At 52.4% G+C, this 21,101-nt stretch overlaps 7 protein-coding genes across 7 annotated transcripts; 2 read left to right on the top strand and 5 right to left on the bottom strand.

Moving 5' to 3' along the window:
• Positions 1 to 859: 859 nt before the first annotated feature.
• J4E87_003055 (uncharacterized protein) lies at positions 860 to 1,684 on the top strand (the record flags this gene model as incomplete). The annotated part of the gene is made up of 1 exon (XM_049374688.1): positions 860 to 1,684. The coding sequence occupies one exon, from the start codon at positions 860 to 862 to the stop codon at positions 1,682 to 1,684; it is 825 nt and encodes a 274-aa protein (XP_049235679.1).
• A 3,112-nt stretch (positions 1,685 to 4,796) lies between these two features.
• On the bottom strand, positions 4,797 to 5,403 carry J4E87_003054 (uncharacterized protein; the record flags this gene model as incomplete). Its single annotated transcript, XM_049374687.1, has 2 exons — positions 4,797 to 5,075; positions 5,134 to 5,403. 2 exons carry the CDS (start codon positions 5,401 to 5,403, stop codon positions 4,797 to 4,799), a joined length of 549 nt encoding a protein of 182 aa, XP_049235678.1.
• A 1,229-nt stretch (positions 5,404 to 6,632) lies between these two features.
• Positions 6,633 to 8,943, bottom strand: J4E87_003053 (uncharacterized protein; the record flags this gene model as incomplete). The annotated part of the gene is made up of 5 exons (XM_049374686.1): positions 6,633 to 7,512; positions 7,566 to 7,701; positions 7,751 to 8,374; positions 8,428 to 8,617; positions 8,923 to 8,943. 5 exons carry the CDS (start codon positions 8,941 to 8,943, stop codon positions 6,633 to 6,635), a joined length of 1,851 nt encoding a protein of 616 aa, XP_049235677.1.
• A 488-nt stretch (positions 8,944 to 9,431) lies between these two features.
• J4E87_003052 (uncharacterized protein) lies at positions 9,432 to 10,594 on the bottom strand (the record flags this gene model as incomplete). Its single annotated transcript, XM_049374685.1, has 2 exons — positions 9,432 to 10,248; positions 10,305 to 10,594. The coding sequence occupies 2 exons, from the start codon at positions 10,592 to 10,594 to the stop codon at positions 9,432 to 9,434; spliced, it is 1,107 nt and encodes a 368-aa protein (XP_049235676.1).
• A 1,028-nt stretch (positions 10,595 to 11,622) lies between these two features.
• Positions 11,623 to 13,446, bottom strand: J4E87_003051 (uncharacterized protein; the record flags this gene model as incomplete). The annotated part of the gene is made up of 4 exons (XM_049374684.1): positions 11,623 to 12,431; positions 12,487 to 12,913; positions 12,963 to 13,267; positions 13,320 to 13,446. The coding sequence occupies 4 exons, from the start codon at positions 13,444 to 13,446 to the stop codon at positions 11,623 to 11,625; spliced, it is 1,668 nt and encodes a 555-aa protein (XP_049235675.1).
• A 1,947-nt stretch (positions 13,447 to 15,393) lies between these two features.
• On the top strand, positions 15,394 to 17,780 carry J4E87_003050 (uncharacterized protein; the record flags this gene model as incomplete). Its single annotated transcript, XM_049374683.1, has 3 exons — positions 15,394 to 15,506; positions 15,554 to 17,405; positions 17,469 to 17,780. 3 exons carry the CDS (start codon positions 15,394 to 15,396, stop codon positions 17,778 to 17,780), a joined length of 2,277 nt encoding a protein of 758 aa, XP_049235674.1.
• Positions 17,781 to 18,194: 414 nt separating this feature from the next.
• J4E87_003049 (uncharacterized protein) lies at positions 18,195 to 20,424 on the bottom strand (the record flags this gene model as incomplete). Its single annotated transcript, XM_049374682.1, has 3 exons — positions 18,195 to 18,683; positions 18,818 to 18,970; positions 19,021 to 20,424. The coding sequence occupies 3 exons, from the start codon at positions 20,422 to 20,424 to the stop codon at positions 18,195 to 18,197; spliced, it is 2,046 nt and encodes a 681-aa protein (XP_049235673.1).
• Positions 20,425 to 21,101: the final 677 nt, after the last annotated feature.

The raw sequence follows: 21,101 nt of genomic DNA, 5'->3' as shown, positions 1-21,101 counted from the left end.
AAACCCCCTCCCGCGTATATGCTCACGCAGTCCTTACCACAAACCCACCAGTCCATATTCCATGCATGAACACATGCAGCGCTACTCAAAACATACATGCCGACCACATCCAAAACGGACAATGCACGTTTCCCGCAATCCACGGTTTGCGACAAGACCTACTCGATGCGGCAACTTCAGGATAAGATACTGGTTGCAGTGGGACCGAGTTGACCCGAGGGTGAGGTTATGCACAGAAGCAGGCGTACGGCAGTATGCGCGCGCGTGTGTAATGTGTGGGTAATATCTTGATTGTGAGGTTTGGGGAGGGTTTACCATTGTCTGTTTTGGGACTAGGGTGGTTGGTGTTTTGGTGGGTGGCTGGGGCGGCCAGGGTTACATGGTGTTAGATTGTACTGTAAGACTCATGCTGGGTACGCGTTGTGCCTTGTACACATTCTGGTAATGCGCGACTTGGCCTTTGAGATGTTGGAGTAGATGGTGGAGGTATGGAGGGGGCCGATCGAATGGGTGACTTAGCAATGGTACCGAGATGGCCGATGCTCGGACTTGGAGATGCCCTGGTGCCGCCTGTCAACCATCCCCTCTATTGTCACCCCATCCTGGCTCTCGAACGTGTATACGGAAAACCAGAGTGTTTTGACACCGATCTCGGAGTATGAAATACTTAAACACGTTATTTCCGACTGTACACGCGTTATGTCCAACTAACTCCGCGACTAACACAGGCTGCAGGAACGAGTGTTCGTATAACAACGCTCTGATTCTCCGTTACTTGAGTTGCACACTACACCTCAATTGACGACTACTACTCACTAGAGCTTGAACACGATTACCACGATTACCCCAATTAGCAACAATGTCAGGACCATACCTTCACGGCTATCACGCATCCGTCCTCCGCTCCCACAGCTGGCGTACTGTCGAGAACTCGTGTCCTCACCTCCTTCCTTACCTCAACAACCCTTCACTCAAGATCCTCGACGTGGGCTGCGGTCCAGGAACCATCAGCGTCGACCTTGCTGCGCGCGTCCCACAAGGCTTCGTCTATGCCATCGATCCCTCCACCGAAGTCATCGAGAAGGCGCGAAAACACGCGGAGGAAAAGGGCATCACAAACATACGATTCGAGGCTGGGGATATACATGAATGGAACAAGCTCGATGGCGTAGAAGAGGCAGGCTTCGATATTGTACATGCGCATCAAGTGCTGCAGCATCTACAAGATCCGCTGGGTGCGATGAAGGAAATGAAGCGCTTAACCAAGCCAGGCGGCATCGTCGCAGTCCGAGAATGCAACTACAGTGCTATGGACTGGTATCCCGAGCACCCAGGGATGCAGAAGTGGAAGGAACTATATATCAAGATTGCGTTCGGGCTCAAGGCACATCCAAACATGGGCAGGTACGTGCATGCGATAGCCTTGCAAGCGGGTTTCCCAAGAAGCGACATCGAGGCTAGCGTATCAGCCTGGACATTCAGCACACCGGAAGAGCGACAGTGGTGGTGTGGACTCTGGGCCGATAGAACGGTGCAAAGCGACTACAAACAGCGAGCTCTGGACAGCGGATATGCGACGGAGCAGGATCTGGAAGAGATCGCAGCGACGTGGAGGGAAATGGAGAAGAAGGAGGATGGCTGGTTCGCTGTTATCAACGGACAGGTCATCTGCCATGTTAGGTAGGGTCTATAGGTAATGATCATGAGCACGCCTAGAGTTTCTCCTCGGCCTTTCCTCCCATCAAATGATAGAGACGCGAACTATACCTCGAGGTCCTCGGTCTTTCTCAACATACAGCGTACTCCACTTACTTGCCTCCTATCGGGTGGAGCCGTCTTCCTTGCCGCCCGTACTGTATGGCGAAACAGCTATCCCACGCGTCTCACTCACCTCCAATCGCGAGGTCCACCGCATTTACCGCGTGCCAGTCATCTGACGGCATGTGCACTAGCCGCCTCGGCTTGAGGTAGCTGCCTGGCCCTGCAGAAGCTCTGTATATCAACCCCACTTTACCCCTCCAACTTCTATCATCTATCAGCAATCTACTACTCCACAACATCGCAACACTACATTTTACGACAAGTATCAACGAGAGAAACAGCAAACAGACAATATGCAGTCCACGATCGAACTCGTCAACTTCCACAGCGACTGCCCAAAGTGCGGCTCTACTATTAGCGGCGATGCCAAGACCTGTGGATCTTGCGGCAGCGTAAGCTGGAGCGACCTTTCGTAGGCAGAGTATAGCTAATTTGCGCTACAGTCTTGCCCAGTTTAAGCCTCGAACGATGTCTTTGTATGGGACGGCGTAGTTGGGGGTTGAGTGCAGCGGATACCCTAAGGCTCTATGTGCACGGCGTTGATGCAGTTACGGAGCAAGAGTATGGCAGTTTGAACGGCAGTGGGCCCGTTTAGTGAGTGATTGAATTGAAACATGACATTACATTACATGGAATTCTCTTCGCTGCCAAAACTACTCGGAGTACATGCGTTGATCCTCGTCTTTACACACTCTTTCCTCTTCCTTACTCTTCCCTGAATAGGTCTCACCACCTCTCATCTAGCCCGCTCAGCTTCGCTTCAATGCGTCCTCTTGATACGCAAGTAAGTCAAAGCCAGTACTACGAATAGCACCACGACCGTCAAGAACATGAAGACCGAGTCTGCTTGACTTTGCTGGCACCGAGTGTTCAGCTTGCTAGACTTGCTGTCCCAGTTTGTATACCAACACGCGCCTCCTCCGTCGTTTTTTGTTGTGCATCCACCGTTCAAGATATCAATACCGCCGAGACCACCGTCAAATGGGTAATCGCCATTGCCATATCTATTGTGTGAACTCTCATCGGAACAATTCTTTCCCTGTAGTCGCATGGCTATAAGCTGTGTGTCTGGTTAGCGTGGACCAAGTACATTGCTGTGGCCAGATCAGGCATGATATATACTCGAACCGAAAGGACTCACCACGCCGCCTACAAGATTAGCAAGTAGGATGACAATGTCGATGACCACTTCGAAGTAGCCTCGTAGGAATTCTGTCCACGACAACAAGAAACCAATGAGTGAACCAGCAAGAGTGATACCACCGATGCCTGCCGCAAGGGGCAGAAGTTTCGGTACGTCGGACATCGAAGGTATGGCATGTTTGGGATTGTGGCCTTTGATGAGAGTTATCGATAGGCCTAGGACTATGATTCCAAAGAGAGCTTGGAGGCCTCGAAGAATGGATAAGGGTATCAGTGTCTTGGTGAACGCCATTGAATGAGGTTATCAGAGATGGAGTAGAAGAAGGTTGATGCTGGAGGTGTTGGGTGAGTCTGAAAGAAGACTGAAGCGAGAGGGATGTGTATATGGTACTATGAAGCGCCTGCACAGCCTTGCGGGTAGCTGCGACATGTTCTGCGACGACAATGTCGTACAGTCACACCACTTTGGAGTACATCACATGTTCGTACCTTTGGAGTAGAGCTTTCCGTGCTATATTATCCTGTGCAACAATGATCCTCCACCAGACCTTAAAAACGCCTTGGCAACTTAAGGCAGATGTGCCCTGTGTGGGATAGCTACCATGGGTATTGCGTTGTGTGATTCTACAGGCTCATATGAACCTCGTACTCTTTCAACAGTCCATCCACCTACTCTCCATCCCTTCTCTGTCCTTACATAGACCAGGACCCAAATGACAAAGATCACGGGTACGGTTGAGAGCGTAAAGGCAATATTACATTGGTAGAGAATGCAGCGATTCCTCACACCACTGTACCCGTAAAAAGAATCGAAAAAGCATTGAATAAATTCAGGATGCTCCATGTCCCACTGTGCGCAGACGACCGTATTCTCGTACGCACCCTCATCACTGCACGAATAGCCTTTCACTTCAGAAGCCATCATCTAACACCGCGGATTAGTGAGATGACTCCGCAGCATGGGTATAGGGATGAGTCTTAAACTTACAGCGCCTACAGCCATGTTCAGCGATAGAATTCCGGTATCAATGGTGTTTCTAATCCAGGGATGCAGGTAGTTACGGAGAATGGCGGTTGAGAGTCCAGCAACCAACGTCGATAAGCCCACTCCAGCTGAAGACCCTAAGATAGGTGGGAATGGGCCAGTCTCACGGCTAGCGATCAGAAATACAGTGATGATGGACACAGTAGCGCTGAAGAGAACTTGGATACCGCGCGCAATCAAGACAGGAAATGACGGGGAGACGCGCATCGTGGCTGATCAGTTGCCTGTAACTTGAGATGACAAATATGTGGATTATCAAAGAAGAATAAACTGAATGGTGGTTCATTCTGTTACTATATCAAACCATAGGGACGGTTGCTCACACGTTGGGGAAGACCAAATCCTTCGAGGCTCTTCCGAATGGTGTTACCTTCCACCCGCCTCGGCGTCAGCAAAGCTTGACAGCACAGTTGCACAAAAGCGGGTAATAAGTACGTGCAACTTCGTCTTTCATTACTTCGTGTTCATAAACGGTGTGTGTCGCACATAGGCCACGACTAAACTGCGTCGACTACCATAAGGATTGTACCTTGCTTAGTGAGGAACTAAGGAGAGCGTCGAAACGCTTGTTCGTGTGACAAAATGCACAGATGATGAAATTGCTTGTAGTAGGGTATCGTGATACGAGAAAGAGACCGTCGTAAAATCCTCCAGAGACATGCGCAACACTACGTTAAGTGTGGATAAGTTAGATCACCGCTATACTGCTTTGTGTTCGCTGTTAGAATTAGCGAGGTGGAACTGAATAAGTCGATTCAGAAACACTCACCATCGTGCTTCTCCAAATCTAGTAGCCCTTCTTCATGCGCAAGAAAGCCAACAAGGCAGTCACGGCGAGGACAATGACGGTGAGGAACATGAAGACGCAGTCGGCTTGCGTAGACTTGCACCTCGATTTCATGGTGTTGGGGTCGTTTTCCGCGTAATAGTACCAGCACTCGTCTTCGGCTCTGCAGCCGCCATTGAAGATGTCGTTGAGAATGAGCTTGGTCGCGTTCTTTATAGTTGTGTCGCCATCGCAATCCACACCAGAGATCTTGAGAGCGAGAACCTTGACCTTTGTCAGCTGAAATATCCAATTGCAAAATTCTGAGAGGTCCTTCAGAACTCGGGCTAGCACTTACGATGCCACCTGCCGCGTTGATGACAGCAACAACGCCGTCGACTATCAATCCGATCATACCATCCAAGAAGCTGAAGAACAGTCCTGCGACTCCAATCGCAGCTCCTAGGATCGTGACGCCACCGACGAAGGCTGAGAAGCCTAGACTAGCGGGGAGACCACCCCAGTGGTGGCCGCGAATGAGTGAGACCGATATTCCGAGTACCACAATACCGAAAAGAGCCTGGAAGCCGCGAACGACAAAGTTGAGGAGTGGGTTCGCGATTGCCATGGTGTTGATTCGTATGTGTAGAGAGCCGTGTGCGGATCGTGTGAATGATGGGTCGCTGCGACAGCAGTGGTGGTATCGGTTTCGTTTGTAAGAGGAAAGATTTTCCCGGCGCGTAGTGATTGGAGTGAGAGGTGAAGAGGAGAAAGAGAAGTCGCGACGGGTACTACCTCACTATTTACGTGTTTGCGCCCGTTTGCACACCCACGTCATTTGCTATTGGCCTTACCCTCGTCTGTGCCACCTTCACAGGGCAAGAGCAGTTTCAAGTCGTCGCGCGGCGTCCAAGGCAGACACATTGGGGGGCGCAGCCCTATGGCTTTCAGGGTCGTACCACATGTATGGGTCCGTTTGGGGGCCAGCCCTACTGTGGTAAAGGGATCTACGGATACGGGTGGTTGCCTGGGGTTGAATCGGAGAGTTTGCTGCATCCGGCCTGACTGATGTTGATGGGGTTAGACCGATATTGTGTATACCTCGCCGATACAATTCAAGGTTTTTACTGTGACTCACAGTCACAGTCGTGATTGAAGCGATGTGTCGTTGCCCTACCTAGGTACCTACTTGCACCCGCCTATAGCGACATCAAAGCGTGAAGCCTGTCAAGCTGGGGACCATACAAGCTCTACCCCAACCATATCTCGCGCCACCAGCCATAAGCTGACTATTGGGGAGCATTGCAATGTGTCGATGTCGGCGAATGCCAAAGGCTGTGGTTGTCAATGCATCAGGCGCCCAGAGATTGGGGGCCGTATTCCGAAGTTTTCACCGGTCAGTCCATTTGTAGTCTGTCTCAGAGAACATCGCGCAAGGCGACAGCTCACACGAGGCTAGGTGCATACATACATTCTCATTACCCGGACCTATAGACTCGGTGGTGCAGTGTCAGAGATATGCATGCGAGTGTGCTCGTCACAATGCCCTTTGTGGCTGTGCTCGGCTCGACCAATGAGAACGCGTCGCAAACTGGGAGTCTATTTTGGCCTCCAGCCTCCCGCTTCGCTGACCGTCATCTGCATCTCGAATTGTATCAACTCGCACCACTCATCTGCAGGTTTACATGACAGTCGTCTCGATCTAATGCTGGCATGAAAACCTGACCACGGCCTCGTCTACTCCCAGCGAAGACGGAGACAAGCTGGCTAGCAAAAGGGCAGACGTCGCATCAACTGCAGTAAGCTTATCGCCATCTCCTCTCAAATACATTCTGACATGCTATATCTAACCTGCATCTACGGTGTGAGAATATCTGCAGCGGCCAAGATCGCCTTTGCCGTCTTCCCGACAAACTCCCCTGCTAGAGTGAGATCACCCGCAGCAACGGCTTCCGTCACTCCAGGATATGTAACAGGCGCATAGCCAGTATCGGCACCAGGAGCAAAGACAAGATGTCGATAGAACTCTCTGCCCGGAAGCCCGCCCTGGCTGACGAACCCGCGCCCAAAATCGCGCGCCTTGTGGTTAAGCTGTCTGATCAGAAGCGAACTGTTTGAAATCACGGCCATGTCCCGAGCAGCATTGAACTGCTGTGCCGAATTCTCAAATGTCGTAACTGCACTCTCAAGCTCTCCAATCTTTACTGAGGTTGTCGCATTAGCTGCCCCGATGACGCCCTTCAAGTCCTCGAGCCACGCCTGCATCTCGACCCCGTAATTTGCCGGTTCAAGCGGTGCAACCTCTTCATCGACCATTCGATACAACATCAAGGTCAAGAACTGACCGATTGCCTTGTGCATCACGAACCCCGGATCCGCAAATTTAGTCATCCAGTGGTAGGAATCGAAGTTCGAATGCGTATGATAAATCGGGTCGAGTGGCGCTCGTGTGGTGCCCATATCAATAGCAGAGATGCCGACGCCATGAACGAAAGCCGTGTAGTCACTCTGTGCACCTAGAGTATCAATCTCGCCAGTCTTTTCCTCCCATTCGTCCCATAGGGTGCGGTTTGAGCCATGCGGCCAAATGACCTTTCGCGCTGTGGATGTGGTGAGGGCGTGGAGATCAGGAGTGGCACCGAAATCTGGGATGGTGCCTGCTATGCCAACGTCGATGTTCAGGTAGGATACTGCGGAGGATTTCAACCAGGGTAGGTATTCTTCAACCCATTCGGTGCTGTGACTTCTTTTAGCTGGAGTGCTCATCTTCGTTCCGACTTGATGGCTCACCTCCCGACCAGACCGTATTCCTCAGCATCCCAGCTGCATAGCACGATGGTTCGCTTTGGCTTCCAACCCGTCTTCACCAAAGCACCGATTGCTTTAGCCAACTCAATGAGAATCTCAGAGCCCGAATGCGGATCCGCTGTGCACGTTAGTCCTGTCCAAAGTCCCGGCTTGCGTTCCTGACTTGCCTGCTCCGCCGATCATCCAAGAATCATGATGATTCCCAACGATAACAACCTCATCCTCGTTCGTACCGTTGATAATACCAATCGCGTTATGGATCCAATTGATCTCACCCCTCATGATGTTGCTCATCGATAGCACAGCTTTTGACGGCCCCGAGCTGTACTCAACGCCATCGATTCCACCCACCCAATTCGGGCGATCTAGAGTCTTCGCATCAAAACCATGACCATTCAACGCTATCAACAACGGTTTCGCTTCAATCCACGAAATCGGTAAACTCGGGATTGTAGGCACAGTCTTCTTTTCCTTCCTCTCTACGCCCTCTTTAGATGGGTATCCAGGTGTTGTCGGATCTCCGGGATACGTGCTCAAATCCATGACACTACCTTTTTGAATGCTCGTTGGATTTCTTGCCGGTCCCTCCGGGTACGTGGCGTAATTCTTAGCTGTCATGTTTCTGTCGTCCCCGGGATCTGTGAAGATTACAGCACCGATCATACCAAAGGCTTGTGCGTTCTTCACTTTGAGGCCCCGAAAGGGGCCGCCGTATTTCGCCAGGGCGATTTTGCCTTGGAGCGTGATGTTTAGGGCAAGGAGACGTTTGAAGTCTTCTTGGGAAGCTCGGCCTGGTACATTCAGTATCTGATGTCGGAGATTTCTTGAGACGCGGAGCACATACCGACGTAGACGTACTCGGCCGATGCGTTACCTGAGCCGGAATACCCATGGAATGCAGGAATTCTGTCAGCATCACCCGTAGTTTCGTCTTCATCAAGCACTTCTTCTTCGAGAGTTGCGTGGTACATGCTACCGTTGCCATAGTCTAGTGACAAAGCTCGGTGAACTGGGTAGTCAAGGTAGACGTCTTTCTCTTTAGTCAGTTTTCGTGACTAATTCGATACTTTGAATAACTTACGGTAACTGTCTAGTCTAGTTTCAAAGCCATGTTCAGCCCATCGTTCAGCAGTCCATCTTGGAACCGTGTCACTTTCTCCTGCGAGGTTTCGCTTATGCGCTATCGTAAGTAGTTAGTAATCACCTTCGAAACGAGGGATTGGGAGTAGGTTGTTACAGTAGTAGCTTGACCATGACGCTATAGACGTCTTCTCGAAGGACGAGACCAGAATCTCTTCGTTTGGCGTCAATATTGGAGGGATTATGGGAGAAGTATCACGCCGTTGTAGGTGGCGATCATGGTGTCGGTAGTGATGCTCTTTGTCGCACGCAAGAACACTTCTGGAATAAAGCAAAGCCAAAATGAACAACATCGTGGTTAATCCCATGAGCCATACGGAGGTGTTGATGATGAAGGGTTACCCAGGTCGAGGAATGTACATATAGTGCCAAGTGGCGGCAAATGTACCGGTTTAGCCAACATCCAGGTTAGTTCTAGTTCAATCCCAGTAAATACACTTTACATCCTCATTCTATTTTGTGGGGTATTGAGGACATGTTCATCTTTATGGCAGTAGCGCTGATTGGCAAACAAAGTATGATGTAACGCTACACATGATCCTCTTGTCACATGTGCAGTATCATACGTCAGTGGTCTGAGGTTGGTGGAAAACAAGGGTAGGAGGTTCATGAGTATTCTTACGCAGAACGTGTTGCTAGCTATGTACAATTTATTTGAAGCTATAGAGAAGACCCTTCAACAAGACATCCCATCGCCCAGAGGTTCTACTAAGCGCTGACTTCGACAGCACTCACTTCAACACCAGAGTTCTTCGCCGCATCAACAGCGACAGGCTTTGCCTGAGGAAGACCGTAAACATCGGTCTCATCTTCCTGCATGCCACCCAAGAGCAAAGAACTCGGAGCAGCCGCCTGATCCGCAGGCGACGCAAGGAAAGCGAGGAACTTCTCGTCATGCCACTGACGCGAGGTGACGTAGCGACCCTCGCTGTCCTGGAACATAGTCTCATCCTCAGCACGGAGGAAGTATGCAACCGAGTAGCGATGCTCGGTGTAGTCGTATGGCACAACACGGTGGATGCATGACTGGAAAGTGTGACCGCTGGCGAAGCGAAGAGAGTCGCCCACGTTGATGATGGCTTGGCCCTTCTTGGGCTCCACGAAGCCAAACTCCTTGCTGCCCGGTGGACGGATCTGGAGGCCCCACTGCTCGGTGAAGAGCACTGTCAATGAGCTGATGTCGGTGTGCTTCTGGTGGCCGACGTTGCCGTCTTTGACGGGGTGCGAAGGGATGTAGTGCATCATAGACAACGTGCTTGTGGAAGGGCGGTGGTTGCGGTGCAGGTTCTCGAAGCGCGCACCACCCGTGAGGCCGAACGCTGTTGACAGAGCTGCCAAGATGGCCTTACCCATGATGTTGTTTCCCGAGATGGCGTTCTCGATGACCTTGAGATCGGAGCTGTTCTTGATGTTGCGGGGAATGTGGGGTGACTCGCGTTGGATCTCATCGCGAGAGATCTTGACCATCTCGTAGCCGTCTCGCTTGCCTTCCAGCGAACCGTTGCGTGAGCCAACAGGTTCGTATCTGAGAAATTTTAGTACTTGCATGGATATTGAGGTATGCTGGGCTTTGGAACTCACCCAAGGTGAGGAGCGATAAGTCCATACTCGTTCTTGATCTCAATAGGGGACTCGAAGAAGCGATGCATGACCTTCAACAACTCCTGGTGGTCATCGATGAATCGACGTCCATCGACATTGTTCAGGTCCAGGTAAAAGAACCCCTCTTTCTTGCAGCACTCAAGAAGCTTTTCGAGCTCAGCGGGCTCTTGCGAGAGGATCGCGGAGAAGTCGATAGTCTCCATAGGGTAGACTGGGACCTGCTTTCCGTTCCACTCGACCCTTCGGGGTACTTCGGTTACCGGAGCCATGTTGATGATTGATGTGATCGTGGTTGTCGTGAAGATGGCGTGCTCTCTGATTGTGTTGGGGCTGTGTTATACCGTGCTGTGTATTCATCAACGTTGTTTTCATGCTTTATAGCAACCTCTTACCCGTTCATCAGACACAAATCGGGATACACTCCCTGTTGACATGTTAATTGACCTTCATCTCGATGATACATGATCTGTTGCCTTCCAAGATCTAGAGATGATCATAGATTGGGTTGGGTTTCTCTCAGTCCCGGATTTCAAGTGTATTGTTTCGTACCCCGCATCTTGTGCAGCGATGAGGACCGCTGCGAGGTCGGCATATGGAACCAGTTGGAGTGCTACAGCAAGGGGAGCCTGTTGTGCTGCGGCTGAACACCTGATCGGCTTGTCGATACATAGGATTACTGAGACCTCCGCATACACGTGTCGCTTCAGTAAGTGTAGAGTATACACGTGGGGTCGCTGCACCCTGCACATCTGCCATCTATCCTTTGTATGGATAAACCCTAATATCAGAACACTTGACTAGATCCCTAGGGATGGCGTAGTGGGATCCTTTGCCTCTGTGAGACCACCAGTAAGGTCATGGGTTGTAATCTTGATGCGGTCACAGGTTGTATCGAACATATTGTCGGCAGCTGGGCAGCAACTGCCGTAGATGAAGCTGTTACTGGTGGGGCTTCCGCGGGGGTAAACACGCTGAACTCGAAGCTGGCGATATGCCTCGAATGACCTGAATTGACCTGTGCGTGCAGTTTAAGTGGTCGGTACAGTATGTGATGGCCCCTGGATGGAGTCGCGAATGAGCTTTCTAGCTGCCCCGACGCGTCGTGGTTTCGTGATGAGAGAGCTGGGAAGTCAGGATCGGTTGTATTTCTCCGCCACGTGCACGTCACGCGCCCGGGCGGCTCTGCATTTCTCCAATCGCCAACATTAACATCGACGAGCCAGAACGGCCACAAGACTCATGACGGAAGATGATGTATGGTATTGATACAGATAAGTTGATTTAGCGCTAAAGCAGTTTACAGCTTCATACCCAGCACCTTGTGCACTCGCAGCGCCTGCCTGATACTCAGATCAAGCATGATCTCCTCCGATCCACCAGGGATAGCGTAAGCCCTGACATCCCTGTATAGCCTCTCGACCTTCGCGCCTTGTCCACCACGACTGTAACTCAGGCCGCCGAAGATTTGACTTGCCTCCCTAGCACAGAACTCGAAGGTTGTGGTACTTTGCGCCTTCAAACTGGCAATAGCGCCACCAAGCTTCAGCATAGCCTCCATCTCGTCCATCTTCTGGCACTGGTAGATGAGGTTCTCCATCCAGTTGTAACTTGCCTCGATCTGGCGTGCCATGTGCGCGAGCTTGAGGCGAATGACGGGGTGGTCGATGAGACGCTTGCCGAAAGTTCTGCGCTTGTGTGCGTACTTGACGCTCTCCTCGTAGCAGACACGGGCGAAGCGTAGACATTGGATAATGATGCCGATGCGTTCGTGATTGAAGTTTGTCATGACGACCTTGAAGCCCTGGTTCTCTTTGCCAATGAGGTTCTCCACGGGGACCTTGACGTCCTCGAATGTGACGTAGGTAGTGCCGCTGCTCCATACACCTTGGCAGTCCATCTTGCGAGTGGAGACACCACCAGCGCTGCGCTCAATCAGGAGCACTGACACACCGTTCATGCCCTCTCCGCCAGTGCGGACAGCGGTTGTGAAGTAGTCGGACCAGATACCGTTGGTGATCCACTTCTTCTCGCCGTTTACGATGTAGTGTTTGCCGTCTTCGGAGAGCTTGGCTTCGCAGGTCAGGTTCGCGACGTCGCTACCGGCATCTGTTGCAGTCAGTAATTGGTCGAAACATGTTGCGGGCAGGATGAGGTATTTTACCTGGCTCAGTGATGGCGAGGCAGATCCTCTTCTTTCCGCTCAATAGGTCTGGTCCAATGCGCTGGACGAGCTCCTTCTTGCCGAACTTGAACAGAGGAGGTCCGCCAATTCCGTATCCTCCGATTAGGCCCCAGACGAGACCACCACTGCCTGTCCTTGACAGCTCATCGGTGATGATCATCTCGTGGAAGTGATCCCACTTCTCTGTCGGGACACATTGGACCCGCTTGTCTGTGTATTCTGTAGGGAAGTGCATGCCGAGCATACCGGCGAGGTATCCGCGCTCGCCCATTTCCTGGAAGATTTCGTCGGGCACCTTCTTCGCTTCGTCCCATTCGGTGACGTTGGGCATGAGTTTCTCCTCGACCCATTGGCGGACTTCATCGCGCAGGGCTACGTGGGTATCGTTGTAGTAGGGAGAGTGGTACTGGATCTGGTGTTAGCGATGCCAATGCGTGATGTGTAGACCGACATACTGTTTGGTACCATGACGGGTCTGCGTATGGGATGAGGTCGCCGTAGGCATCGAAAGGCTCGGACTCCTCAGCGGCAGCCTCGGTTGGCTGTGGCGCAATAACACCAGAGTTGGCCTCTGGCTTGACCACATCCTTCTTTGGCGCCTTCTTCTGCTCGGGCGCAGCTGTAGCCGGAGGAGCTGGAGGCGCGGCTTTGCTGTCTAGCGATCCGACTTGTAGCTGCTTCTGGTACTTCTTAAGGATGCTGTCATTGTGGTACTTCCAGAACTGCTTCGAGGCGTCCTTTCCGGCGACGCGTTGGAGGACTTGCGACTGTCAGCTTCGCGAATCATGTTTGTGCATTGAGGTTGGACATACTCTTCTTGCCTCCTGGGTGCTCCTCCTGGAAGTTCGTGAGATCATAGACATCCTCATCTACGATGATCCACAGATCGCTCGCTGTCTTGTGCGACGCGACATCAGCGGTTGAGAAGCGTTTCGACATGTTGCTAAGTGTCAACACGTAAGAGGGGTAGATGTGAGTAAGGAGAGCAGAGTGATGAGGTGTCGCTAATCACAGGACAGCCCTTACTGACTTATAAGAGGCTTAGCAAGTTTCGGGACGTCTTCACATGCCAGGAACTACTCCACGCCAAGGCAATCCGGGGAACCCGCCAGCTGCTGAAAGTCGGCCGCACATAGCGCGTTCTGGAGTGCAGTAAGCCGCTGTCTGATGATCTCGTGCGTTGGAATGCGAGCGCTGCAATTGGTTGTTGCCGTCACGGACCGGGTGACTTGCTGTTTGGAGCTTCACGTCATACGCGCAAATGCCGAGGTATGCCGCATTGGGACGCTCACGTGTCGACATGTCAGTCTTCACATGCCGAACGGAAGAGGCTGACATTCAGATGCTCAGCGAGCCGTCGCATGGATTACTCTGACGCCTAGTCAAACGCAGGGCATGCCCCAGGTCGACGAGCGAGGAGTCCCGACGAAGCTATGGCGCGTCCTTCCAACGCGTTTCGTGGGGTCTCCGCATCACGACCGCGTCATTCTTCGCCGGGCGCCTTCAAGAACTCGATGCGCATTCAAGTTCAGCCATGAAGACAACTTCTCACCCCCTATTCATGACTCAAGGCATTTATATTACACGATGTCTCGACAAGTCCAGGTAAAGAAGGGGTCTGAGATCCAAGCCCCAGATGGCCCCCAAACTGATGGCATGATTCGCATGCCCGCGATCGTAGACATGTCGGACCAGATCTGTGGAACTGGTAGGGTTGACATTGTCACTAACATTTCGACTACTGACGATGACAGTAATGATCGCAAAACCTCATACAGCTTCGGCGATCCACCACCACGGCGATGAGGGTACGTCCTGCATTGCACCCGTGTTCTCCTTCCTCCGCGCTCGAGCGATTTTGTAATATTGTACGAGTGGTACCTGACATCTTGGCAGACACCATCGTGTACGCCGCGAGGGGTCATGGCGCCCTAGTCAGCGGAACGAACGGCAGCAAAAGACAAGAGCTAGCACCAGGGGATTTTGCACTTATACCAGCGTATGCAGAGCATCAAGAGGTCAACGACAGCGATGAGGATGTTGTTTGGATCATCACACGGGGTGGCAGAAACCCTGTTGTTCAGAACCTCGAGGCTTGGTCAAAAGACTGAGATGTTTGCCAGCGCTGCCCTGTCAAGAACCCCTCTTCGGGCACGAACACACAGATCCGTTACCGTTGCGGGACCGAAGTATATGTCCTGATGCATCCTGTCATCCCGTATGTTGATTAGTCGCATTCGGCCCATCTATGTCGAATGATAACGATGAAATTGACCATCTGCCACTCGATATCACAGCAGAACGGGAACTTTGCATCATCTACAAGGCTTTCAAGCGTACAACTACGTCAGACATGCCTGTTTGTCTAAGCGGTGCTGCAGGTGTCGATAACACATTTGCGACTTGTCGCTCACATGTCGGGATCATGGGCTCTCATTGGTCAGCAGGCCCTCTCGTTACAGCGCCCCAACATTCATGGTACAGCATACATTGCCTGGTAGATGGCAAGATGCATACCTTATATTCGAGTTTTAGCCGCCCTCAGTCCTGTTCTTTCACTACTCTCATCGTCTCAGCCCCCTATATTGCTTGACCCGTCCGGACCGCTCGGCACCCACGGCACCCACGGCACGTGTTAGCCACAGTTGAGCCACACTAAAGACTGCGCCATACGTCCACGCAAAGGCAGTAATAATTCATTGGAATTCAGACTCCCTATGATACGCGTCGTAGAGCACTGATTTGGCGGTACCGAGAACGTTGGTCTGGTGGTGACCCATACTTAGCAATACACCGAGCGCCACACTCTCGCGTACTGTTTACTTCTACGTTTGAAGCACCACCTTTACCTTTTGTTTTGGCATATTCTACTTTGCGACTGCAGAGATGTCGTCTCCTACGAGGTCGTCTTTCTTCACAGGCATTTGTACTTTTTCCATATTATTCTCAACCATGTCTGTGCAGGCACAACTGGATTACAGCAAACATGTCAATGTCTTGTAAGTAGCAAGTTTCATGCTATCTGTACTGCACTCACAGCTATCAGTCAAGGAACCCAGGGCGGAGGAAATAGATTTCCTGGGGTCGTGGCCGCACCCTTCGCAATGGTCAAGCTTGGACCAGACGTTCAATTTATGAATACCGACGCGTATTCTGGGTACCTCCCCGAGGGCAACATTTTCGGCTTCAGTATGATGCACGAGTCTGGCACAGGAGGAGCGCCAAAGTACGGCGTCGTAAGTCAGATGCCAGTGGTCGGTGAGGTGCCGGACCCCCTTGCAGATCTGTCTCAACCACGAGCATCACCAGATCAAGGGAGTCTTGGTTACTACAAGAGTTCGCTGGCAAATGGGATCACAGTAGAACTAGGTGCGACCGAACATGCCGGGCTTTACACTTACTCTTTTCCAAACGGCACAGCGTCGTCTATTGTAGTCGATGTCTCGCACGTACTTCCCAGTTTCAGGGGCCTTGGGTGGGAGCAACACTACTCGGGTGGTAGCTTCAGTATCGAAGAAGATGGGCACTATGAAGGATCTGGTATCTATAACAACGGCTGGAACCTATCACCAGATTGGACGATCTATTTCTGCGGCAAGTTCAACAAGCAACCCTTACGAGCGAGGGCTTTCAGAGCGGAGTCCAATGTATCAGACGCCTCGGTATCAGGAAGTGCCCGTCTTGGCGGTGTCTTCACATTCATCTCACCGAAAGTAACATCCCGTGTCGGCATCTCCTTTCTCTCTACCTCTCAGGCTTGTTCAAACCTAGAAGAAATCTCCCCAGACACCTCACTCACCACCCTCGTCTCCGCCGCAAAGAACAGATGGAACACCGAAATCCTCAGCAAAATCCAAACCTCCTCCTTCGACGCCTCCGATCTCTCCCTCATCTACAGCAGCCTCTACGGCGCCTTCCTCATCCCCTCGAACCGAACCGGCGAGAACCCATCTTGGAACTCCACCGAACCCTACTACGACGACATCTTCACCTTCTGGGACACGCACCGCTGCCACACCTCCCTATTCCACATCCTGCAACCCACCGCCTACGAAGAGTTCCTCCGCTCTCTAATCGACATCTGGCGCCACGACGGCTTCCTACCCGACGCACGCTCTTCAAACTACAACGGCCGCGTACAAGGCGGTTCAAACGCCGACAACGTGCTCGCAGATGCCTACATCAAAGGTGTCCGGGGCGCCATAAACTGGGACGATGGTTTGGCCGCTATGCGCACCGATGCTGAAGTCGTTCCACCCAACAACTTCGACCCTCAAGCCCCTGATTCCTCGACTAAAGAAGGACGGGGCGCACTTCCAGATTGGCTCGAGTACGGATACATAACACCGCGTTTCACCCGCGCCGTATCGCGTGCCGTGGAATACTCAACCAACGACTACGCAGTCCACGTCGTCGCCGCCGGCCTGGGTAAAACATCCGAAGCAGAAACCTATCTAAACCGCTCCCGTAACTGGCGTAACCAGTGGAACCCGAATGCTTCCTCCTACAACCACACCGGTTTCCTCGTCCCGCGCCTCGCAAACGGCGATTTCGTACGACAAGACCCCGCCGACTGTGGCGGCTGCTACTGGCCCGACGCGTACTATGAAGACAATAGTTGGATCTACAGTATGAACGCTATTCACGACGTCGCTGAGTTGATAAAGAAAGTAGGCGGCGATGGGAGGTTTGTAGATCGGTTGAACAAGATCTTCGATTTGGGCTTCTTTGACGCCGGGAACGAACCTAGTTTTACTACGCCGTATCTTTATAATTTCGTCAAGGGCGAGCAATGGAGGAGTGTAGAGCGGAGCAGGGGTGTTTCGGACTTGTACAATGCGGGGGTAATGGGATTGCCAGGGAATTCTGATGCCGGAGCTATGGAGGCGAATTTGCTCGTAAGTCATCTTCTCAGTCTTATTTTGATGATTTCTGGAAACGATGGCTAACAGTGCGTGTAGTGGCAGATGATCGGTCTCTATCCGGTGACGGGTCAGACTACTTTTCTCATTCTCTCCCCATGGTTCTCGGAGCTTACGCTTGATCTTGGGAACGGGAAGAGACTTACTGTTACGACTGCTTTCAGTGATGGCGGCGATCGGAATACCGCGCCATATGTGCAGAGTCTGAAGGTCAATGGCGAGACTTGGGACAAGGCATGGGTGGCTTGGGAAGATGTCTTTGAGAACGGAGGCACTATGGAGTATGTGATGGGAAGTAGTCCCAGTCACTGGGCGACAGGAGATCTACCACCTAGTCCAGCTTCGGAATAGAACAATGATATCAGTCATGTTTACGTCAGCAGCATGTGTGTAATTGCTGGTTTCACTGACAAAGAAGCTTGATGTTGTAGTGTTGAGAATAATATTACTCAAAAGACGGTGGTGGGCCATCAGTATGCTATCAACACCCGTCACTGTCGCAACCAGAGCATACAGAGAAAATTTACATTTCGATCCAAGCAGTCGTAATCTGGTAGTCCATAAGTCTGCAATGCAGCATGCCACGGTACGCCGACGCCTGTCAATGCGCAAACAAATAAAGTGAAGTAAAGTAAAGAGATGAGAATATCGAAAAAGCTGCGTGGTGTCTTTGAAAAGAAGCAAGTAGCGTTGTGGCGTGGGACTGGTCGATAAGATCTAGGTGACCAAGACGGATTTCCAAACGACAGCCGGACACAAATGTTGCTACGGCGGCGGTGGCGTCTCCTCAGGATGCACGTAATCGAGATGATGTCCAGTGGAGAAATAACCAACGTGATCGGACATGATCCGAGGAAGAGTTGATTCCCACAAGGCCCGCTGTTCTTCGAGTTTCTCTTTTCGTCTCTCTGCATCCGCGGTCCCCGCGTCAGTCTGTAGTCTACGTTGCGAAAGCAGTGGTGCGCTACGGCTCGTAGGTAGCGTTGGGGAGTGGCTCCACTCGTTTGCCCACGTATTCGCTCTTTTGTGCCCATGTTTCCGTGGGATTGTTGTGGCAGCACCATCGTCTTGGCTGCCCAGCTGTTCTAGTCCAGGCCTCCTCCGTACGCGTCGCAGTCTCTGGGATAGACCTCGTCTCATCGATTCGCCCGTTGTCTCCACAGCATCCGAGGGCTCCTGGACATCTTCCTCGTATTGTATCGTTGCCGTCTTCGCGATGATCGGAGATCCAGGGGAGGGAATGTCTTGGACATCCTACACCAAAGTACAAGATTAGTAACTTTGAGGTGCGTAGTGTGCGGGCTACAAGCCAAAGTTAGTCCTGCTATGAATGCAATAGATAGCCCTGAATTAAACAAGAATTCAGTAAGCTCAGTTGCGATACGTACTGGTGAGTTAAGCATGCTTTGACGCTTGTTCCTGCTCTTCTTGATGTGGCTCTTGAGCGCGCTCGAATCGAGTGGTTTGAGAAGTTCGAAACTGCAAAGCAGTTCTCCCGAAACCGACATAACGGCGCCCCAGTTGTCGAATTCGCCGCAGTACTGGGTAGTGTTAGCATGAGTGTGACTATGGGGTATATGACATTGCTTACGTTTGGAGCTGAAAACACAGTAACCAACACTCGATCAGTGAAGAACTCGTAGCCATCCTCCACCACCATGTGTGCTCTGCAAACAAGGTCGAAGTCATGCCTTGCGAGGAACTCCATGATGACCTTCTTTCCAAAACAATAACTAACGCCTCTTTCGTTAGACTCCCAGTCGTTCTCCATATCCGCAGGATCGCTCCACAAGAGGTCGTTCAGCAAGCCATAGTCGGGTACATCGGTAGGTCGCGCGATTTGCCTAATATCATCCATATGCGACAAGCTTGGAGACAGCCCACCGTGAACACAGAAAATCTTCTGCGCAACAATAGCTGCAATCGGGAGTGTGTTGAATGTATCCACGAAAGCCTTCCAGACTTTGATATTGCATCTCCTCTTGCATTCATCGTAGAAGCCGTATACACGTGTAACGTTGGCGCATTCGTGGTTGCCGCGGAGGAGGAAGAAGTTCTCGGGGAACTTGAGCTTGTAGCAGAGCAAGAGTAGGATAGTTTCCAGGCTCTGTTTGCCGCGGTCTACGTAGTCGCCGAGGAATAGGTAGTTCGAATTGGGAGGAAATCCGCACATCTCGAACATGCGGATCAAATCGGTATATTGGCCATGGATGTCGCCAACAATCTTGACAGGGGGAGCGAGCTCGAGCAGTGCGGGCTGACTTAGGAAGACTTCGCGGGCAGCAGAGCAGATGGCGAAGATTTCAGCGTTCTTCAAGCTGACCGTCTTGGTGACTTTTCCAGCATAAGCTGCATCCAAGAGTCGCTGGATCATGTCGTCAAGGTCCATGGTCTTGAGCGCGGTGAGCTCCATGGGGGAGCCTGAACCATCGGTGGGCGCGGGGGGCTCTGGAAGCCTGGGGATGGGCTGGTCTTTCTTCTGTAGAATTGACTCTCCCGGCTGAGCAGAGGCCAAGGGCTGTGCTGCTCCCGTCGGCGGAACGTCCGAGACGTGGTCGACTTCGCCGGTTTTCTGTGCCTTGCTCACTCCTTCATGTCCCGTTCCGAGTGTTGCGCCGTGAACAGGTGAGGGCGGCGCTTGCGGTTCGTCTTGGTCTGATTCAGCCTTATCAGCGGCTTCCGGAGTTACTTCTGCGGGAGCGGTCGCTGAAGCCGAAGCGACCGAGCCCCGTCGCGAGCCTTTTGATTTGGTGGAAGCTACATCTGACTTGTCAGCTTTTCCGTTGGGGTCGTTGAGGGCGGCAATAGAGTTCCGTGGGCTGTCGGATTTGCCAGTGCCGGGGATCTTGTTGCGCAATGAGTTGCGAAGGGAGCGGGTAGAGTCTTTGGTGTCGGATCGCTCGAAAGAGCGGTAGTACTCGCGACCGAGAGGTACGCCGTCGGCACCGCCCTTCTCGCCCTTCTTGTCCTTGCCGCTCGACTGCTGGTTACCCATGATGGGGGTTGCGGACTAAGCGAGCGTGTGGAGAGGAGTATGGGGTGTGTGTATGTCTGGTGAGAGCAGTGGTGTCCTGTCTCACAGCCTGGGGAAGCGGCGGCGGCGGGTTGGGTTGGAAAGTGAAAGCACGAGCCGATGGTAGCCCTGGCGGCTTCCCAGGATGTCTCGGAGCGATGACGCCACGTGCAAACACGCTCTCAGGTGATGTGTGAGGAAGTAGGTAGGCAGCGCGCAGAGACGGTGTTAGGGCGGCCGGTAGAGGCGGGCGAGAAAAGCAAGGAAGCGTGCCTCCGTCGGCGCTGTCGTTATCTGCCTCGGAGACTGGCAGGCGAGGCTGGGCGAGGCGACGGGGGAGCGATCGTCTTCCAGCGTGCGCGCCAGATCGATGGTATGCGGGCTGTGAGCGGGTCGGGCAGGCTCACGGTGTGCGGGCAGTGCTGATGCGTCTGCGTGCGGGCGTCGTCGTGGCAGCGGTGATATCAACTTCTACGCGAGCAGAGCGGGGATTTAGTTGCGATGTCAGCCGCAAACCTTAGTTGGACCAGGGCATGGGCAGTGACGCTGGTGGGCGAGCTGGCGTCCTTCGGGCTCTGCGGACCGGTGAATAGCAGCGTTGGAAGCACACTAGCGCAATCAATGAGGGCAGACTAGCAGAAGCCCAGACAACCCCGGCG

Source organism: Alternaria ethzedia (genome assembly GCF_023757985.1).
Source record: "Alternaria ethzedia strain BMP 0044 chromosome Unknown scaffold_5, whole genome shotgun sequence".
Taxonomy (NCBI): Eukaryota; Fungi; Ascomycota; class Dothideomycetes; order Pleosporales; family Pleosporaceae; genus Alternaria; species Alternaria ethzedia.
This window is presented reverse-complemented; position numbering and strand designations above follow the sequence as displayed.